Here is a 22,828-nt window from a genome sequence, read left to right as displayed (position 1 = left end):
AGATTAAAGGTTCATCAGGCTCATTTTGGTCAATCAAAAGTCACAGATCTGATTAAACTGGTTTTCAGCCACTCTTCAGTCCTCCTCAGAAAATGCTGTCGCCAACACTGAGAAGATTTGTGAGGTTTTATAATCTGATTGTCAGTATTTACAGACTCACAGAAAACAGAACTGAACAGCTGAATAAATAAAATGTGAAGAATCCAGATCAGACATTTTAGAGACTCTCTCTTTGGTGATTGGTGGCGTCAGTATTTTTTAAGTCCTGGCTTCGACCTTCTTCTTATAGGAGGACAGTTAAAAATGAGCAGCTGATTAGATTCCAGAGCCATAAATTCATGTTTTAACACTAAATTCAAATGTTGGCTCTGCAGATGATACTTGTTCTTTTCACAAACCAACAGTGGAGAACTTCATTCATTGTGTGAGGATTTACCCTTTAATAACATTCTCAGCTTGTTCCTGCTGCTCAGAAGTTTTCCCTGCTCTGACCTTTGACCTCCCTGCAATGAAACGTCATGAACTGAATGTCACATGAGTGCCTCAAATGTAATGCAGCATTTCCACCAGTAGGAAATGTCGGTTTTCACAGAATAAATTATTTTACGACTCACGCTCATTGTTTAACAAAGTATTTATCAAAACACAGAACAGACTTTTCTTTTCTTTTTACTTCAACCTTGCGATACATTTCTATAAATTCAGTGTCTTAAGCTTCACACCAAAAACAGTTCAGGTTGAACAGCAGTAATGAAATTCAGCGAAGGAAATGTAAACAGAGTAAAACCAAGCTATAAAAAATGTAAATGATCAGCTGAAGGACTTTAGTTTTTAATGGAGTCGATCCAGAGTATCAAAAATAGATTTTTTTAATTAACTGGCCAATAAATAATAACTTTTTTTTTTTTTTTTTGTGCTTCAGCTGCTGTAAAGACGTTTCCTGATTGTTAGATTGAGTCACATTGAAGCTCTACACTTACAGATGATTTACAGCCCTTTTGTTTTATTCTTCATTTCTTCCAATTCGTCATGAAAAGCTAAAAAAAAAACAAAAAAACTCTTTGGTTTGTCAGTGAGGTAAAATTCCTGAGACAGACGAGGAAACAGCAATGTGACGTGATACCCTGATGGGAGGAGCCCTGCGGACTCGTCGAGGCTGCTGATTGGTTTTCAGGCACTTGGAGATCAGTTTGGTGCACTTGGTGCAAACACGGCCTTCCGCTTTATTTTCTTTGTCCAAACAGCAAAACAGAAGAAGAAGAAGAAGAAGCACTGCTGTCTTCTCCTGAGGAAGCAGCGCAGCTACTGAGGGCCTCCCCTGAACGGTGACGCGGCGGCGTCGCCGGACTTGTGCTCCCAGTCGTACTGGTGGTACTGGTCAAACTGGTCGGGCTGGGGGCCGCTGCTCAGACTGCAGATATCTCTGTCAATGATCTCATTCACTGCAACAGAAACACAACCAGGAAACAGAATTACGTCAGTTTTATATTCACCAAAACATTTCAATTAAAAGAAAAAGTTTTAAAAATATATCATTTTTGACTTTTTTAACTAAATTACTGTTTGAATAAACATTTTGGCAGAAAACGTATCTTCCATTAGAGCTTTTAAATCCACATCTGAATTAAACATTTACGCTGCATCACATTATATTCCTGTGCTGGTGTAAATAGAATCTGTGTTGCAGTTCCCTGAAACACCACAGGAGGGAGCAGCTGGACACAAACTACAGCTTGTGGCTTGAATCAGAAAAATCTTTTATTTACCTACAATTTGCTCTGACGCCTAAAGTCTAAATATTTTCCTTAAACAGCTTCATGATTGGTAAGAAAAGATAATGACTAACTAATCCATTAATTACAACAGCCTGGATCCTCATCATTAACCAGGACTTGATGACACAGAGATGACTGTGTTTATTATTATTGGTAGTGGTAGTAAAAGCCGCTCTCTGCCTGGTCTGGGTCTATTTACAGGGCAGCACATGGATCCATCTCCGCTCCATTCAGTCTATTCATAGCAGTGCTGTGAAACCCGAAGCTCAGGAAGCAAAGCACCACACCAACCCTGATAATCATCAGCAGCAGGGCGCTTATTAAACACACACTTCACCTGCATCTGGATACACACCAGCAGCCACTAAATCTGTCACAGTTCATCCTCCAGTCCAGGTGAATGTTCGTGCCGGATGAAATGAAATGTTCCTAATATATCATGTTCATAAGAATTGGACAGATGTGAGGTCAAAGTGGCTTTGACCTTTGACCACCAAAATCTCATCAGTTCATCCTCGAGTCCAAGTGAAGGTCTGTGATGAATAAATCAATCAATCAATCAAATAAAACAATCTGAGGTTGAACTGGTCACAACCTGCAGAGATAAACAACCAAGTCACAAGAAAACCTGTAGCTGAGTGTTAAAGCTCCTCCAGTGTAAAGGTCTGTGTCCATGTGTAGTGTGATTATAGATCAGCTCTAGCTTCTATATTAATACTGTGAAAGTATCAAAGCCTCAGTCCACAGAGAAATGCACACAGCCTGTATTCAGAAACTGAGCCTTAAAACCAGCCGTCAGGACTTCTGGAACTTTGTGATGTCACAACAAAGCAGTCACCAAGCCCCGCCCACCTGGACCCACCATCCAAACCTTGCAGGATTTGGTTTCTCTGAGTGTTTTTACCTGAAATCTGCTATATTTTTATTGGATCACTCAGAAAACAGTCAGCCAATCAGAAGAGAGGCTCAGAGCCTCCTCTCCTCTGATTGGCTCACCGACCTGTTGTTACTAGAGCTCCAGAGAGAAGCCTGAGAGAGGAGATGTAAAACTACACTGAGATGGTTTTTGGTTCTTAAAACCACAAATATATCTTCTTATGGATCAACACTTCAAATAAAAGACAGAAGAAGAGGAAAATATGGAGCTTTAAACCACTAATCAATCACCAAATCCATCAGTAAGCGGCAGCAGCAGCAGTCTGCGGTGGACAGTACAAACATCAGGTACTTGTACTTCACTTGAGCATATTGTGCTTCTTCATGCCTCTTCTCCACCACATTTATCTGACAGCTCTAGTTAGTAATTACTGTCATTTAACGTACAAAACACATGAGCAGCTTATAAAACATGATGAACTAACACAGATAAAAGGCCACACAGGTGTTTTCACCTACAGGATGTGGCTGCTCAGGTTGGAGTTGGCAAAGCTCTACTGAGATTTACGTGATCTCATGAGAGCTCCTGAGAGATTTTACTTTGGATACTTTAAGTAAAGTAATTTTCTACATTGTGGTATTACTACTTTTACATAATTAAAGGATCTTCCACCACTGGCAGTCGTATTAAAGCTGTTGCAGTGTTTTGATCCTGTGTCTTGGTGTGTGCTGAGACTGACATTTGTCCAGCAGCACCACATCGAGCGGCTCACGGTCAAAGTCAAGCTGAAAGATGGGGGCGGCGGGTGGGGGGTGCAGGGTGGAGGGTCAGAGGCCTGACGACAGCTGCTGCCCGCCAACTGAGACACAGCAACAGATTTAACCCCCATCTGCATCATTCAGAGCAGCAACCAGCAGACGCAGCTATTAATAACCCAGATCAGAGAAACACAGTATTCACACACACACACACACACAGCGAGACCAGCAGCCACTCAGCTGCACAGCATAAACACACAGAACAACCAGTCAGTGCTGATCTGGTTCAGAACCAGATCTGGTTCTGGTCCAGATCACAAGTCTGATTAAATATTTTTAGACGTGATTGTTGTTTTTTTTTTTCTCAATGAACCGAAACCACTTCATTGTTGTGAAAAGTTTCCTACTGATCCTCTGACAGACCAACAAAGCCTCTTTGTATGGGGGTCAGGCCAGTCTGGACCAATGGTAGTCCTGCATTCAAAACCTACCAAAGTAAAAGCACAGTATCAGAAAAACGCTGTTGAAGTAAAAGTACTTCCTGTAGATAAAGTATCACAGTAAAAGTACTTACTGTAGTCAGTATCATAGTAAAAGTACTTACTGTAGTTACAGTATCACAGTAAAAGTACTTCCTGTAGTTACAGTACCATTGTAAAAGTACTTCCTGTTGTTAAAGTATCGCAGTAAAAGTATTTCCTGTAGTTACAGTATCACAGTAAAAGTACTTCCTGTAGTACTTCCTGTTGCAAGAGACCAGAGAACAGAGTCTACAGAACAACAGTGGAGGACTGGGTCATGCTGCAGGGTGCGTTTAAGAAACCTGTAAATCTGGACATCTATCATTGTCTGTTGTTCCCTGCCGTGAGTCCAAGCTGACTACAGCTGCTGACCTCCATGAGAAGTCAGCTACAAATCTGTCAGAGCCCCCGTTCAAGCCCACAGGGTGAACTGTTAATGAATGAATACACCCAGCTTCCTACCATCATCCAGTGTGATCTCCTGGAGGCCCAAGGATCCCAGGTTTGGCTGGTCTTCAGGCTCCTGCTTGATACTCAGCACTTCTCCTGGGCTGGAGAGCAGAGAGTCCTTCTGGGGACCAGCGGGGGTCGCGAAGGCTCTACTGGAACTCAGAGATGGAGACTGTTCCCTCTGAGGTCCAACAGGGGAGGTCTGGGGAGGCAGCGAGGAGGTCTGCGTGGGGATGGTAAAGGTTTGAAGGGGGACAGAGGAGGTCTGGGGAGGCAGCGAGGAGGACTGCGGGGGGATCGAGGAGGTCTGCGGGGGGATGGTGAAAGTTTGAAGGGGGACAGAGGAGGCCTGGGGAGGCAGCGAGGAGGTCTGCGGGGGGATGGTGAAGGTTTGAAGGGGGACAGAGGAGGTCTGGGGAGGCAGCGAGGAGGTCTGCGGGGGGATGGTAAAGGTTTGAAGGGGGACAGAGGAGGTCTGGGGAGGCAGCGAGGAGGACTGCGGGGGTATCGAGGAGGTCTGCGTTGGGATGGTGAAGGTTTGAAGGGGGACAGAGGAGGTCTGGGGAGGCAGCGAGGAGGACTGCGGGGGTATCGAGGAGGCCTGCGGGGGGATGGTGAAGGTTTGAAGGGGGACAGGGGAGGCCTGGGGAGGCAGCGAGGAGGACTGCGGGGGTATCGAGGAGGCCTGCGGGGGGATGGTGAAGGTTTGAAGGGGGACAGGGGAGGCCTGGGGAGGCAGCGAGGAGGACTGCGGGGGTATCGAGGAGGCCTGCGGGGGGATGGTGAAGGTTTGAAGGGGGACAGAGGAGGCCTGGGGAGGCAGCGAGGATATCTGAGGGGGGATGGTGAAGGTCTGAGGAGGCATGATGGCAGTCTGAAGAGGAATCAAGGTCTGAAGGGGGACCGAGGAGATCTGAGAAGACATGGAGGAGGAGGCGTGACGCCGGATGGAGGAGCTGTGAGGAAACATCAAGGACGTTTGAAGGGGGACGGAGGAAGGAGGAGGATGATGGAAACAAGGTGCGTTCTGGGAAGGAGGACCACAGTGCACTGGGAGGTCACAGGAATCGTAATAAGACAAATCTGGGCTGAATCCAGGTGGATTGTGGGAGATGTGGTCCAGCTCCCAGCGCTCCTGTTTGACCAGCTGTGCCCCAGCAGCAGGAGGAGGAGGAGGGAGGTGACATCTGACTCCAGGCAGGAAGGTGAAGCTCTGCGTTAGACTCCTTTTCCTCTTCCCGTTTGAGACGTAGAACTGGACTTGGACCGGACCGGATGTCTTCTTATTGTACGGAGGGACCTCCACCACAACGCTGGACTGAAAGACAGAAACACAAGAGACATGGAGAACAGGTTTATTCACCTGTTCCTTGATGCTCCAGATATCTGTATAAAATACACGCAGGACAAAATGTATTCACTGTTTCTGGGACAACAGAAATTCTGGAAGAAGGTTGTCGACGCCATGAACCACGTAACTGGGAAACAAGTTCCTCTTTGAACCATTACCTACAAGTGTAAAGGTCTCTGTCCATGTGTAGTGTGATTATAGATCAGCTCTAGCTTCTATATTAATACTGTGAAAGTATCAAAGCCTCAGTCCACAGAGAAATGCACACAGCCTGTATTCAGAAACTGAGCCTTAAAACCAGCCGTCAGGACTTCTGGAACTTTGTGATGTCACAACAAAGCAGTCACCAAGCCCCGCCCACCTGGACCCACCATCCAAACCTTGCAGGATTTGGTTTCTCTGAGTGTTTTTACCTGAAATCTGCTTTATTTTTATTGGATCACTCAGAAAACAGTCAGCCAATCAGAAGAGAGGCTCAGAGCCTCCTCTCTTCTGATTGGCTCACCGACCTGTTGTTACTAGAGCTCCAGAGAGAAGCCTGAGAGAGGAGATGTAAAACTACACTGAGATAGTTTCTATATCTTCTGATGGATCAACACTTCAAATAAAACACAAAAGAAGAAAATATGGAGCTTTAACATTTCATATATTACTAAAGGTCTTTTATTTGTCTCCTCTGGCAACAAAAGATGATTAAACACCTGAGCTAAAGCTAATTTAGCCTTTAGGTTCTTGCAAACGTCAAAAGGTAAACCTGATGAGATTCAGATTTGTTAAGTGGATTCAACTCTGATTTGAATTCATTAAAACACCAATAAACCCGCAAGAACAGTCTCTAGGTCTCTGGGCATATAGTGAATCTGTCATGTGCTGTAATCTGCTGCGTGCACAGAAAACAACAGATACTGTAAAATATGTGTTTCTCGTGGTTGAATCCAACAGGATGTATTTTGACTGACTTTGTAAAGTTTAGTCTGAACGCCAGCTGTATCAGACCTCAAAGACTGTGGTCTAATGCTGCACATCCTCAGCCATGTTTAAGCCCTGAGTGCTGCATGTGTCAGCAAAATGTTTTCACAAGACTAATGGCAAAAGAGGAACAACACACTCAAACAAAATTCAACGTAAACACACTGATCATTGATCCTGATGTTAAACCAAAGCATCACATTCAAATTCTAGAAAACTGCTTTTATTTATTTAGTGATGACGTGATGAGCGCTGCGTTGTTTCCCTCCCTCAGACAGACAGACAGACACAGACACACACACACACAGACACACACACACACACACACACACACACACACACACACACACACAGTCTAAGACTCTGTGGTTTCAACAAGCTCTCGTGAGTTTCCTCTTTGCGCTTCCTCTTGAGGGAATCCTTCGCCATCTTAAGTGAAGTTCAGAAACTGGAGTGAATTTCTGTGAGATCGACGCTTTGATGCTCTAAAGGCGACGTCTGATCATGAACACACTGTGATCTTTCATTTTCCTCGATGTGCAACAGAACATCAAGTATGTAAGTGAAAAAAAATAAATAAATTGCAATAATCAACTTTTTTACCACTTGGGGGCAAAAAAACTCCACGACGAGCTTTTTAAGATTCACCCTCAATTTCAACCTGGTGCTCAAACTGCTGCCTGTCTACACGTCCAGCAGATACAGCAACATCACCATCCCATCAGCAGTGCTGGAAGAAGTATTCAGGTCCTTTACTTCAGTAAAAATCCCAAGATCACAATGAAAAAATACTCCATTACTCCATTAGTACAAGTCCTGCATTAAAACTCCCGCTGAGGTAAATGTGCAGAAACAGTTCAGACACCTAGTTCAGTTCATTGGTTCCCAACCAACGGGTCGGGCGGTCCTCATGTTTCTCGTTCACAAGAATGTGAGGTCACCGTGACCTTTGACCTTTGACTGCGAACATCTAATCGAGTCCAAGTGAATTTTTGTGCCAAATTTGAAGAAATTCCCTCGAGGCGTCAGCGAGATATCGAGACGGACGGACGAACAACCTGAAAGCGTAACGCCTGCAGTCACTCAAGTGAAGTACAATGACCTTAAATTTGTTCTTTTCTACACAACTTTATTAAAATTATAATTAAATTTATTAAAAATGAAAATGTATTGAGCTACTGTGCGTCAGAGTCGTGGAGTCTGTCTTTCAGCTCTGCTTTGGTCTCCACCAGCGTCTGAGGAAAACATCATTGCTGTAATCAGGTGACACATTTAGAGGATCATTATTATATCCTCTGACCTCCGCTCAAACTTTCAGTGTTTTTACTCTTTACACACATTATCTAGCTGCTTCCAACAACAACAGGAACACAGAGTGAGAAAGTCTGCGGGTGATGGACAGATAACCCGGCGTTTTGCTGACCTACTTTCATTCATGATCAGTATCCTGTCGCTGTGGGAATGACAGGGAGAGATCACGAGAGATGCACCTCAAACTAAATAATTGCAGCCGATTAATATTCTATAAAAGTAATTATTATTTAGCCTTTTTGTTTTTTGCCAAATCAGTCGTTTGGAACCAGTTTTTATGTGAAATCACACATTTTCAATGTTCCTGCTCTCACCTCCCAATTCTGTCACAGGGATCCCTGGACAATCTGTTTTTATCTTGTTAATTTCATCTATAAACAGGGATGTTTTTAAATGTATTTAAAAATATATTTATATATATATATATATATACAGAGATGTTTTTATATATATATAAAAATATATATATATATATATATATATATATATATATATATATGTTTTTAAGAAAATTATGTTTCTACTTACTCCGCTGCTTTTTTCTGACAGAACTCTGGCATCCATTTCCCACAGCGATCTTCCATCTGAGGGATGAAAACAGGGTTTAAACCAGAGACACTTGAACATGAAGAGAATCTGATGTCAACGTATTTTAATGTAAAGGAAGTGAATCTCAGCTGATCTCACCGGGGCCTTTCTCCATGAAAACCACCCTGGACTGTGTGGAGATGTTGGATCCGGAGATGAGCAGCTCCGCTCCTCCGTCCACGGAGCAGCTGGCCGGACTGAAGCTGTCCACATGAGGAAGCTCCTGACCGGAGCGCTGGGCTGAAACACAATGTGAGATTTGTTGTGGTAATTAAATGTAAGTTGGGTTCTACAGACTGCAGCTGCAGCATGTTCATCTCGCAGAGGAAATATTCATTAAGCAGGAACAAAAAAAAAAACTCACTGATTATGATCAGTGTTTATCAACTTTCTGCACAAGCTGTAATATCTCACTTCCCCTCAGTTTCCTTGTCAGCTTGTTCTTTTATAATCTGATTTCGAAATAAAGAAAAACCTTCACGCTGCTCTCTGACTAGTGTTAATACTAGTGGTGGACTTACAACACTCCACAGGAGCAGATGTTGTCTGCAGCCACAGCATCCGGCCATCCGGCTGAGGCACGGCGACCCTGAACACAACACGCACCCTCGTGTTCTTCCGCCCGATGTCCGTCTCTCCTTTCTTCAGCTCGATGTCGGCGTTACGCAGCTTCAAGATGCCGGCGCAGTCGATGCTGTGGAGCACAAAACAAGATGTGCAGTTCAGCTCATCACATTCTCGGCTGCGTTCAAGGGTTTCCTGTAGAGTTTCTGACCACCGGTGGAGCTGCAGAGTGATGTTTTGATGAGTTTTGTTTGTAGCTTGTGCTCTATCAACACTTCCAATAAAACACAGGACAAGTGTAAAATATGGGACCTTTAAGGACAGTTTAGAAATCCTAACTGATATCAGGCTGATTTTAGAGCCTTGAAGGTGCTGTAAGTAAGTTTTCTCTGCAGCCGGATGTGGAGCATGTGACGGTGATAACGGTCGCTCGCCAAGAGCTTCAGCCATCGTTGCTTTAACAATACAACAGGTTATAATACGTCCTCTGAGCAGCAACATCTTCAGGGAAGACTGGACGCTACAGTGACTCGGTATCGGAAAGCTGATCCAGCCGGGCCGGGGCTAGCCGGTTAGCATGCTAACTTCAGTAGAAGAAAAGAAGTGATAGAAACAAAAGCAAAACACGTCAATGCTAATGTTAGCTATGTAGCAATAGCAAGAAAACTTACATACAGCCCCTTTTAAAAATGACCTGATGGTCTGGTGGTGTTTCCTGTTACCTGGCGGACATGTTGTTTTCCGGAAGCAGAGGAATCTCCAGGACTTTGGTGTAACCCATGATCTTCTCCTGGCAGGTGGTGGTGACCGTCTTCCCCGTCACCCGGTGCACCTGGTAGAAGGAATGAGGGCGAAGGTAGCGGTCGTCTGCGGTGCCGATGAACAACAGCAGGCTGACCGGCTGCTCGCTGAATCCGTTCAACTGCAGACACGAGGTCAGACACAAACAGGTGAATAACGGCTGCTCGTCTCAGCTGTTACGTCTCCTAGACTAGACGGATGAGGCATCTTCACGCCATGTGTAAAAATGGAGGATGTTGCAATAAAAAAGATCCAGTGTTAAAGTAAAGTGGGACATCTCAGACAGGATGTGACCAAACTTAAGGTGACACTGATGCACGTTTGACAGCTAATTAATTTAAAGTTAATTTAGGTTGAAATACACCTACCCACTGCTCTAAACCTCACCGATGAACACATTGTATTTAACTTGTTTATACAGCTTCTCAAAAAGTTTAAATATCCGTAAGAATATTTACACGTTAAAACTGTCGTCTCAGCCGTGATATACCAGACGCTACTGCCCATCTTTGACCAAACCCGGAGAGATCAGAGCATCCCGCGCTCCGCACAGGTGGGCGAGTGTGGCTTCGCTTTCCCGCCTTGTAAATACTCAGAACATATTTCACCTTGTTATCAATGTGGATCCCAGAATATGGTTTAAACAGATTAATCATGATTTAATAATATAAAAAGACACAATAAATCAAAATGTAAAACATCTACGAGGGTTTTGTTTTCAACGCTCTAAAACAAAAGGTCCGGTGAAGTCAGGTTTGATCTGCTGTGTTTTGTTTTGTGGATTTCACATAAAAAAATTTAAAAAATCTTCACCCTGCAGCCTCAGTCTGATTTTCAGTTCCTGTGCCGCGGCTCTCAGTCGTCCTTGTCTCGACACTGCGAGTTTTCACACATCTCGCAGAAAGAAGCTCATCTGGCTTCAGCGGCGGCGTGAAAATGCGGCGCCCAGAATAGCTCTGCTGGTGTCCGTTACACACGAGGCCTCGAGGGAGCTTTACTTGTCTCAGCCTGCCTCTGTTCTCTGATCCAGAGGATCCACGGGGGGCCGCTCACCCCCAGCAGCAGCAACACACACACACACACACACACACACACACACACACAGCCGCAGTGATTTTACCCCTGTGTGTCTGAGGAACATTAGGGAGGGACTCTCTCTTTATGTCGTTCATCGTTCGTCGTCATCGTTTATCCAACGGTCATGTCACACTGGAGTTACTTCAACGACAGGTTTCCACAACAAGTCACGTTATAACTGGAAACCCGTGTCACTGAGTATCTGACATGATCATCGCCGTCAAGAGAATTCACGATAACAATATTTGAAAAACAAAAATAATAACATTACCAGTCAAATTCAAATTCAAATTAGACTCAATGCGCAGCGACAAGATGAACTGATAAAGATCCACAAGGTGTCACATCGGTCATTATTAACACGACATCAATATTTAAATATCCCACCTATTGTTATCGTTATCAAACCTCTCCCACAGAACGTATCGCTCCTCTCCTCCGGCAGCTGCACTCGCTTCCTGTTCAACACCGGATCGATTTCAAGATCCTGCTTCACAACCTCGCACCTCCGAGTCTCTCTGATCTACTTCACATCTGCACACACCTGCCCCGCTCTCTGACATCATCCTCTCCCACTGATCTCACTATCGACTCTCTTCCTTCCTTCCAATCCCGCCTGAAGACACACCTCTGCAAACTTTCAATTACATTTATTCTAACTTATTTCGTATGTTACGTCACGTTGGATATTCTCTGTTGCTACTGTATATTTGATTTGTGTTGTGTTCTTGAGTGCTTTGACAGGCGCCTGTAAATAAAATGTATTATTATAATAATTATTAACACAGAGGAGCCTTCGCCAGTGTCGGTTATTCAATGTGATTAAACACAAACTTAATGGATATAATGTTTTGTTGCTGTGACCCTGAATGACCCTGAAGGAGCTGAGAACAGTTTGGTATTTTTTTTTAGCAGCTCAGGAGCGACTTGTAATAAAAGCAGTTTCATCACCATCACAAAATAGTTACTGATTCACTTCCTGTTGATCCCCTTATGAAATAATCAACACACGATTTCAGCACTAACGATGGCATCAGATGGGTTCAGTTAGAGCTCGACCTGGAGACACAACGTGAACATTTAAAGACTTAAGGCCAACGCCACATTTCTTGACATTTAATCTTTCACTTTAATGTTTGTGTTTACCTGATCAATCGTTTGTTTCATCATCATCATTTCCCCCAGAATATTCCATTAAAAGCATCTGACCACAGGATTAAGACTCAAGTCACCAAGCAAAAACATAATCTCATTTTTACACAGTTCACCTGAGGTCAGGGTGAGGTCAGGGTGAGGTCAGGGTGAGGTCAGGGTGAGGTCAGGGTGAGGTCGACCTGAGCGTGGGATTTACCTTCACAACAGGGTGTCCTCCAGCAGCTGATTTGATGGACCCTCTGCTGCCCTCCGTCTCATAATGAGCCCTGTGGTAGGACTTGGGCTGGACCTCCAGCTTCAGCTCACACTGGTCATACTGGCTGGGCAGGGGCCAGTCCAGGGGAGGGGGGGACGAGACCCTGGAGGCAGAAACAACAGACACATAACCATCAGGCACTTCATGACACCAGTCACTTACACTATTCTGAAAGTAGTGGATGTTTCAAGAAAGACGTTTCGGGAAAGATGCTTTATTCGCTTTCAGGTGGTGAGTGAGATGAGAAGACTGAAATCAGACGTTCAGGAAATATGAAGCAGACAGGAAGTTTTAATCACTGTTTTACAGCTACTTCCTGTAGCTCAGCACTAGGCTGAGGTTGAGTACAACCCTGCACCTTCATCACGGCGCTGAGATCAGGGTTTCTAGTTCAGACTCGTGCTTTGGACAGTAGCCATGTTGCTAACGCTCTCGCCTTTTGAAGCCGGCTAAATCTGAAAACCTCTCTGTTTTAACCCTTGGAAACACCCAGCTACACTAAGCCAAGCTAAGCTAACAGACAGAGACTTTAGCGTAGCATCAATCTGACTTTTTTGCCAAAAAGCCAACAAGCTGTTCCTTTAAGAAGTGACATCACAGCCCACCTGAACAGAGGAGGGTTTCCAGGTTTGGGTTTGTTCCAGCTGAAGTGGGAGGGCACCTGCAGGAAGAGCTCAGCCAGGCCGTCCTGGTCACGCCCTTCTTCCACGGGAGAATCCAGGAACGGTTCCAGCCCCGAGTCTCCCTGACCCGAAAGGAGGCCCCCCAGCTGGGTCCCCGACGTCCTCCTGGTCTTGGAGGGGACATCCAGCTCCTGGTAGCCGGACATCAGGAGGGGCCCGAGGACCCCGGCGGGGCTTCCCACCCAGGTGTCGTCTGTCACGCTGCCCCGCGGGGAGGCGCTCGGCGTGGGGCTGGGTGAGTGGTGAGGGGAGGGCGAGCGGGCGTGGGGTTCGGCGCTGGAGTGGCGTCTCTTTCCGCAGGGGGAGGTCGGTCTGGATGACGGCCTGCGAGGAAAGTCAGGATCACAGTTTCTACCTGTTTCTATTACGTTACAGTCAGTTTGTGAAATCTCTGCTGGTGATAGAGACGCAGTAACAGCTGTATTCATATCAATATTAAACATGGTTCCACGTCTCATCTGCACATTCGATCAGTGATCGGTGGTTCCCAACCTGTGGGTCGGGGCTCACTGGTGGGCCGTAAAGGTTTTGCAGGCGGGACGACGAATTATTTACAAAACAGAACAATTTAGGTGAAAATATGTAAATATAAAAAAGAACAAAGTTATATATTATAATAAATAATAAGTGTTTCAAAATGAAATTACTTTTAAAATATATCAATATTAATATATTAAGGCCTATCTGTGTGAAATGATATCGAAACCTCATCTGTACTTGTGATAATATAACGTGGTTTAAAAAACATTAGTGGCAGAAACTGGAGAGTGAAAATGGAAAGGCAACAGGAAGAACTAAAAGGAAAGAGAGTCAAGAGACAGACGGTGGATCGACCAGTGATCTCTCCTCCGTCAAACAACAAAAAGAAGAGAGCGTATTATTTGGCCTCCATATTGTTACGGGGTCAGATGTGAGCCGTGAGTTGGGAACGTTTGGGAACCACAGGTGAAGATGTTGCCATGAGATATATTTCATTTGTTATGAGCTGACAGAATATGGAGTCTTACCCACAGTCCCATGTTTCCACTTTCCCGCTCTTTACCTTGAAGGTTTATTATTGTTTATTTTCTAGCTGTTGTGATGGAACATATTTTGTTTTTCAAAAATAAACAGTTTATTTTTTCTATCGGGTCCTTTTGTTAACTTGGTATCAGACCTGGAGCCTCGGGGCAGGTTGGTCTGTACGTGATCTGTACACAGTTAATAATCATAAACACGTCCATGTGCAAAATATATTCACACATATAATAAAACACAAGGACAGTGACTGTTGAATCCTGGTGTTGTGAGGATTTAAATAATTAACGAGGGCGTCCACACTGTGCCAGCTGTCTGTAAGGTCTGAGACCACAGTCCACTGAAAACTATTTTTATTATTTATTTTCATCATTTCTCCAGACTGTTGCTTCCCCCGACAGCAGTAAGATTTATACCTGCACCGACCTGCGGCTGACCTGAGCCTGTTAGTTGATTAAAGGTTTTAAAAAGCTCTGGTCTCATATCAACAGGTGAGGAGCAGGAGTGATTTAGAGAGAAGCTGTTTGGTTTGTGTCCGTCCAGGTGAGAGAGTACGGCTCCTCAGGTGAGTCCATTGTTCAGGAGCGCAGGACTAAAACCTCTGAGAGCAGCAGGAAGTGTTCCTGTTCAGCCCGGCTTTCAGTTAAATATGGTTCTTAGTCTTTACTCACTTTATTTCATTCACTTATTTTACTGTAATTATGTTGTAAATTGTATTATATTATTCATTTATTCATTTTCTTTTTTTTCTGTTATTATAGCTTTTTAAATCTATTTTATTCCATCTCATTCTCAGCTTTCTCTTGATTTGTCCNTATTCACTTATTTTACTGTAATTATGTTGTAAATTGTATTTTATTATTCATTTATTCATTTTCTTTTTTTTTCTGTTATTATAGCCTTTTAAATCTATTTTATTCCATCTCATTCTCAGCTTTCTCTTGATTTGTCCTTTTTCTTTTGAGCTCATCAGTCTGTGAAGCTCTTTGAACTGCACAAATATAGTTTGATTGATTGATTGATTGATGGACCTGTGCAGGTCAGAAGATGAAAAGCTGCCTCACGTTTGAACCTGGTTCATGTTTGACTTATTTACAGGATTTACAGATGATAACTATTGAAGTTTGGAAGCACAGAGCGGGGCACGGTTATAATCAGTTAAACATTTGGAGGCCATGTTGATTTGTTACCTGGAAGTGGGCCGGCGGTTCAGCCAGCTCTCCTCCGTGACACTGGTGCGAGGGGAGTGGCAGGGCGACTGACGGGGCGACTGGCGAGGAGACTGATGGGGCGACAGCGCCGGGCTGAAGGGTAGAGGATGTTGGTATTTCTGTTGCCATAACTCCACCCCGAAGGCCCCGCCCCCACAGCCCGGCGACCCCAGAGGTGACCCGAGGGGGGAGCCCAGGGCGAGGCGGGCGGCGTCGGACAGCTCCCCCTCGGTGTCGTCGTAGACGTTGGAGAAGGACTCGCAGGAGGAGAGGTCGGACATCCAGCTCCTGGACGACAGGCTGCTGCAGGGGCTCGGGCAGAGCGCCGGGTCCCGGTAGCACGGGTCCAGGGGCAGGAACAGCTGGCCCCTGGACCACACTGCCTCAGCATAGCCCCCCTCTGCCCCGCCCACCGCCAAAGCTCCGTGGCCAGCGCCGGGCTCCACATGGCTGTTCGGAGCTATGGAGGTGATCTGGATACTCGGGCAGTCGAAGGCTCTCGGGTTCCTCTGGGCCCCGTACTGCGGGGGCCCCTGGGGGTGGCAGCCGACATGCTGGTAGCCGTCTGCGGCGGAGAAATACGGCTCCAGGCTGACGGGCTGCCCCGCCACGGCCTGTGTGGAGGAGGGAGGCGTCCTCACATTGAGATCTGGACCTGCGGGGACGAGATGAAGCGGCATGTAAATCAGTGACGTGGGAACATTTGCATTGCAAACACACTTGTGTTTCATTGTCATGTAGCAGAAGTCAGAGCTGCACACAGTTAATGATCATTTATTATCTGGACACAAGCAGCAGAGGAAATAACAACCACCACGTCCTAAAACTGTTTAACACTTTATGAAATAAAACATTTACATTAGTGAAGAGACAATATTTCACAGAGAAAATGTCATATATTTAAAGGTCCCTGTGTTTTATTTTGAAGTGTTGATCCATAAGAAGATATATTTGTGGTTTTAAGAACCAAAAACCATCTCAGTGTAGTTTCACATCTCCTCTCTCAGGCTTCTCTCTGCAGCTCTAGTAACAACAGGTCGGTGAGCCAATCAGAAGAGAGGAGGCTCTGAGCCTCTCTTCTGATTGGCTGACTGTTTTCTGAGTGATCCAATAAAAATAAAGCAGATTTCAGGTAAAAACACTCAGAGAAACCAAATCCTGCAAGGTTTGGATGGTGGGTCCAGGTGGGCGGGGCTTGGTGACTGCTTTGTTGTGACATCACAAAGTTCCAGAAGTCCTGACGGCTGGTTTACTTTTAACTTTACTTTCTTGTAATTAAATAAAACCTGAGTGATTCACTTCCTGGTTTGTTTTGTTTACTTTTGTTCTGTTTTATCCCTGTACTACATGACTGTACTGTGTGTGTATTTGTTATAATTAAAGCCAAATATTCACTGCTTATAATCAAATGCAGATACAAATACACACACACACACACAACACACACAAGCACACACAGCACACAGGATACACGGCAGCAAATGATGCTCTTCAAAGCCTCCGTCACCCTCTCTGTTCTATGTCAGCAGTGTCCTGATGTGCGTCAGATCACCAGGAAGCATCGCTGTCCTGTTTCCCAGCGTCAGAAGGAAAGCATCTTTTTTTCGGCCGTACTTTGACAACTTCTTCTGTTTAGAACCAAAACATTTTTTAGAGTAATCAATTGGTTGATTGACAGCACTGATTTTATCGTTGATTAATTGACTGAAATGATTTATCGATTGTCAAAACAGTTGTCGACTGATTTTCTACACAACACTCCCTGCTCTGCCTGCTGTTATTTAAGGCTTATAATAATAATAATAATAATAATATGTATTTATTATGTTGTCTCTCTACTGACAGTGCTTGTACGGTTAAGTGTTGCTGATGTTAACTGCTCAGCGGATGTACAGTCACGCTGCAGCAGCAGTTAATAGTACAAGCACTGGACTAATTATGGTGACAGATTATCTACAACAGTTCAGTAAGTTCATTCACACAGCTGCAAACCCCCCCCCCCCCCCCACAGTCCCACTATTAATATCCCTCCTTCTGTCTCAGACACACACACACACACACACACACACACACACACACACACACACACACACACACACACACACCTTGCACGCTTCATGCAAAAAAAAGGCGTCAAAGCAGCAACTGCGATTTGCTTCAACAGCTTCACTTGCTGCTTCCTTGCAATAAACCTCATGTGCTGGATGGAGACAAATGAGATGTGATGCAACAGTTGCAACCATCTATCCATTCATCCATCTATCCATCTATCTATCTATCTCTCTATCTATCAATCATCCATCCATCCATCCATCCATCCACAGTAAACAGTAAAAGTAGTAAAAGTACTTCCTGTAGTTACAGTATCACAGTAAAAGTGCTTCATCGTGCAGTAAACTGTCTCCTGTGATTGATCTCTGATCAGATCATAGATCATTGATCCTGAGTCATGTTACTGTTGTAGCTTCTTTAGTCCACTGCGTCTCAACCTGCGGGTCGGGCCCCTCCAAAGGGTCACAGATGGAGAGGACAATGGAAATAATCAATCAAAGTACATGTCCCTCAAACTGGTTTTGAAGTACAATACTTAAAGTAAATACTTATACTTTGCAGCACTGGCTTTAATTTAAGGCTGCAACTAAAATAATATTGATTACTGAAAAATGTGGCAGTTATTGTCAGGATTAACTGATCACTTAGTTTCGTCACACATTAACAGGAGGGTTCAAAACTGTTATGAGCCAAGAAACTGAAAACAACTCTTATTTTTCATTTTTAGAGCCGACACCTGTATGATCAATTTAAGGTGATTGACAATCTACCAATCACTGATTTCATGTTAATATCAGATTTGGCTCCTTCACCCTGTTTATAAAAACCTGCCACATGAGAGACTCTTAAAACCTCCAGCCTCCTGTGAGAGTGTTAATCATGTTATTACCTCAGATGGACTCAGTAATTAAAACCACATATTCCTCTGAGGGATGACTGACTGTAACTGGAACCAGTGTGGCGCCAGAACAACCAGTGGATCAATCAATTACTGCTCAAAGTATTTGATCATTTATCAATCCTTTGATTTTTTTTTAAGTCAAATCACTGGTTCCAACTAAGACTGCAACTAAATTAACACAGTATAATATAATGTATTTGAGAACCCAGAACCATCAAATGTCTTAAATGATTGACAGATTATTAATAGTTTCCATTTAATTTTCTGTTGATGGATCAATTGATTAATCGACTAATCACTAAAGCTCTAATTATTTTCATTATTAATTAATTAGTCAGTTATTTTCTGAATGATAAATCACAGTGTCCTAAAGCCCGAGTCAACATCTTCAAATGTCTTGTTTTGTCCTCAAAGATCTTCAGTTTGTAGTGATGCTCCACAAAGAGCAGAATTTTAACTTGATTAATCACTTAAAAGAAAAACCGATTATCGGGATATTGATTAATTTTCAATCAACCAACCACTTGATTAATCAATTTATTTATTCAACTCTAGTTCCAGTTTTAAGATAAACTAAATATCTTTTGGTTTTTGACTCTTGGTCAGACAAAACAAGCGATTTGGACAAATTATGACAGGAATTTCTCTCTAGGGCCTTGACTTTTTATAGATCAAACAATCGATCAATTAATAGGTGATACGTCATATCATTGTATCACTTTAATATTCCTGCAAGGATTTAAATTTTTAATATAAATAATAAAGTTTCAGTCAATATGAAGCTGGTGGAGAAGGTTTAGTTTAGAGTTTAGTCTCGTATCTGTTCTTTGTGAGTTCAGCATAAAACCAACATTAGCTGAGCAGCAACATGTGCAGCAGCCTCCTGATCAATACTTTAAAACTACAGGCTCCTGATCAATAATGCTGATCAGCTGATCGTCTCTGTAGCTGTCAGCGGAGAAAACTGGGGGATGATTTAGTCTCTTCTAAGATCCACATTGTAAAATCCTGTTCAGTTTAACGGCAGACAGCTGGATGTGTCACATCCACCAAAATAAGACATTGCCACTTCCGGTTAAACATTTTCAAAGTAAAATCCTGTACGTCTGACTATGCAAAAGTGACAATAACTTAGGAAAAGTGGAGGTGCACAATAGAATTAATTTACATGGGAAACGATATTTTGTAGAGCTGCAGTTATTAAATCAAGGAGTAACAAATTTAATATTTGGTTTGGAGCTCTGGGAAACAACATTTTAGTTTAAACATCAAGTGATGAATAAATAAAATCACTGTCAGACTAACAGGCTGTGAAGTGGATATGAAAATAATTATTAGTCACATAGAAGTTAGTTATTATTAGACACATAGAGTCATAAATAAACCTGATAGAGAAAGTAATTGTGGTTTATACAAGCTACATCTGTTTGATGTCATTTATTACAAATCTTAAATACCATTTGTCTTTTTTAACATTTGATGGTCATAAATATTTATAATTACCACTGTCTATTTACACTCATTTTAATGTATCCTATAATAGTGAATTTAGTCTTAATTATAAAAAGGGTTTTTTGTGGAGTTCACCAAGTCAAATTTAAAGCTGTTTAAAACCTTTTTCACACCACGAAGAAGTTAATTAAGACCAAACGTTTAAATACTACTGTAAATATGTATCTATATGCCTGTACTGTTGTATTATTTACATCATTGTTTGTAGTTTTTAATAATTAAGTTGAAAAACACACTTTATATGGAATTGAAATGCCTCCTGATGACGTAATAGAAACTGTTTCCACCAAATCATTTTGAAAGAGCAACAGCCAATAGGAAAAGTCCAACACTCGGCCGACCGATGGTGTAACTTTATCACTCAACTTTATCACTCACTCACTCAGTCACAGACATTCACAGATAACAGTACAAGACAAAAGGTGCAGTGGCAAGAAAATGATTTAAATCCTTTGGAATTATCTGCATTTATTTGTCTTGACATGTCTGATCTCCATCTAAGTTACAATAATGAACAAACACACAAATCTTTGTTTTGTTCTTGTCCACATTGAAAATATCATTCAAACACAGTCGAGGCTGAGCCCCTCGGCTAGTGACGTCAACAAAGGCTAACAAAGTCAGGAGTTATCAAGTTATCAGACCTGGAGTCCAGTCCGTGAAACCAGATGGGAGGTGTGTGTAACCCACATCTAGAAACATCTGCTCACAAGAAACATCTGCTGATGTGAACCACGCCTCACGACAACCATCTCAGAGACGGAGGATCATGAGTTGCTGATTTGCATGAAGCTAAAGGTGTCACAGAGTTTAGATTTTTATCAGTTCTCAGTCACACTAACTGTCTATACATGGAGATGATTCAACTCTGTAGCTGCTCTCCCTGAAAGTGGATGACCCTGAACGTCAGAGTAAATTTCTTTCCAGACTTTATCTCAGTAGAGAATCTGTCTGAGCTGAAGCAGCTCTATAAGAAAGAATGGTCCAAAATCATCCTGAGAGTTGAGCTGTTAATAAATGTGAGGGTTCACTTCCTTTTTCTACCAGCACTTGTTCAATAAAACCACACCCGTTGGCTTAAGTATATTGTGTTTGTCTATATTTGCGACTTAGATAAAGACCAGATCCTGTTTATGACCAATTAATGTAGAAAATCAGGTCATCATTAAGAGTTCACCAACTGTTGCCAACCACTGTACCAGAGGTTGTTGTATGGAAGAGGATTAGGGCCATTTGTGAACTTTTTTTTAAAATTATTATTCTGAGAAAAAGGTCAGAATTCTGACTTTCTAAAAAATATATTTCTTTTCACATTAGGGCCACATGTGGAAAGAAATATTTTCTCAGAATTAAAAAAAAAAAAAAAATCACATGTGGCCCTAATCACTCTTCCATACTGTGTAGAGGTAACAGAAAAGAAAAATAAAACCAATTTTTTTTTAAATTTAAAATTGTAATTTTACAGTAAATGAACCAATTTACAAAATTAAAATATAATTTAATATTTTAACGTATTTGCTGCAGAAATGTTCGTTTGTATTTACTTGAACAACATACGTAATTTGATTAACTTTTGCACTAAACTGCAGAAGATAATGTTTGTCCATTTTTATGCATTGAATTGTGTGTTTTATTTTGAAGACTTAACTTCCGGTATAACTCTCGCTAATTCTCGTTAACTTGGCGGGGGGGTGGGGGGGGGGGGGTTGACAAATCGCTAACTAACGTCGCCAAAACGACACGTACCTGCCGTCTGTCTGCCGTCCTCCTCAAAGATCAGTCTGAAGTCCAGCTCCTCAGCGCAGTTTACTGCGGACATTGAACCGAAAGACTCGGTGAACGTCCTCGGAGGGAGCCGTTACACCGAGCTGTCTGTCTTTAAAACTGACCTGTCTCACTCACTTCCATCCGACTGAAAGCAGAACTCTTGTTTCAACTGAGGCGCCAACAACAACACGTCGACTAATTCCCGACTAAAAGTTGTAAAACCGACATCTACTCGATTATAAAACACTCCTCCGCGCTGTGTAGTAAAAACATAACAGTCCCATATTTGTGCTAAGTTGCTGTGTTCGCGGTTTCTGTTCGGCTGCTGCGAGTTCTACTCTTCTCCAGGTTGATCCTTATGCCGCGTTCATGGCCCCCTCGTAAACTGTAATTACGTATTGAAGCGATGTAAGGAAACTATAAAAAAAAACAACCCGAAATACAATTTAAAACATTTTCTGCTACTTTATTCTCTGCCTACATTTGATTTTAGAGTGAAATAACGCACCTTTAACTCCATTACGATTATCTGAGAGTTTACAGATAAGATTTTACATTAAATAAAATGTATGAGCTTATAAAATATAAAAGTTGAAAAACCTTTTTATCAACAAAAAAGTAGTAGCTTTTTGTCACGTTTTAAAGGTAAGCAAAGATATTTCCACTATAAACTTCTCAAATTATTTCATTTCAAATCATCATAAACAAGCTCAAATTATACTTTTTTTTTTTTTTTACAAAAAACAGCAATCATCCTAAAATCTGAAAACAGATCAGTGAATCATAATTTTGTTTTTTCATCCCTCAGATTTATCTGGTGAACCTATGGAGGGGCTCGACCCTGAGGTTGGGAACCACTGGAAAACTGTCCCACTGTACATAAAGTAGTTAAAACAGTAAAGTGCTGCTGAAGCATCAATGACTCAGGATTAATGTAATAATATCATGTATAACACTATATTAGTCACAGAGGCCACTTCTCTACTACTACTACTATTACTTTTATTACTCGGAGTACATTTTGCTGAGAGTACTTGTGTATATATGCAGGACTTTTACTTGTACTGCAGTATTATTATATAGTGGTGTTAGTGTTTTTACTCATGAATAGCACCTGAACACATCTTTCACCACTGGTTTTACATATATCTGCTGTAGTTTGTAAATTATAAATCAGCACCCAAGCTCTTTGTGTTAAAGCTGCAGATCTATGTGTTTAGGTGTCATTTCAG

General features: G+C 42.6%; 1 protein-coding gene across 1 annotated transcript; it reads right to left on the bottom strand.

The window, feature by feature from the left end:
* Nucleotides 1–619: 619 nt before the first annotated feature.
* On the bottom strand, nucleotides 620–21,946 carry LOC111235968 (nuclear factor of activated T-cells, cytoplasmic 3-like). The gene is made up of 10 exons (XM_022764544.1): nucleotides 21,576–21,946; nucleotides 15,344–16,019; nucleotides 13,059–13,460; nucleotides 12,394–12,556; nucleotides 9,887–10,086; nucleotides 9,122–9,294; nucleotides 8,700–8,840; nucleotides 8,541–8,596; nucleotides 4,394–5,699; nucleotides 620–1,442 (listed from the first exon to the last, which is right to left on the bottom strand). The coding sequence occupies exons 1-10, from the start codon at nucleotides 21,646–21,648 to the stop codon at nucleotides 1,303–1,305; spliced, it is 3,330 nt and encodes a 1,109-aa protein (XP_022620265.1). The 5' UTR covers nucleotides 21,649–21,946; the 3' UTR covers nucleotides 620–1,302.
* Between the last annotated feature and the right edge of the window lie 882 nt (nucleotides 21,947–22,828).

The sequence above is a fragment of the Seriola dumerili genome, unplaced genomic scaffold (assembly GCF_002260705.1).
Source record: "Seriola dumerili isolate Sdu_G_001 unplaced genomic scaffold, Sdu_1.0 BDQW01000550.1, whole genome shotgun sequence".
NCBI lineage: Eukaryota > Metazoa > Chordata > Actinopteri > Carangiformes > Carangidae > Seriola > Seriola dumerili.
This window is presented reverse-complemented; position numbering and strand designations above follow the sequence as displayed.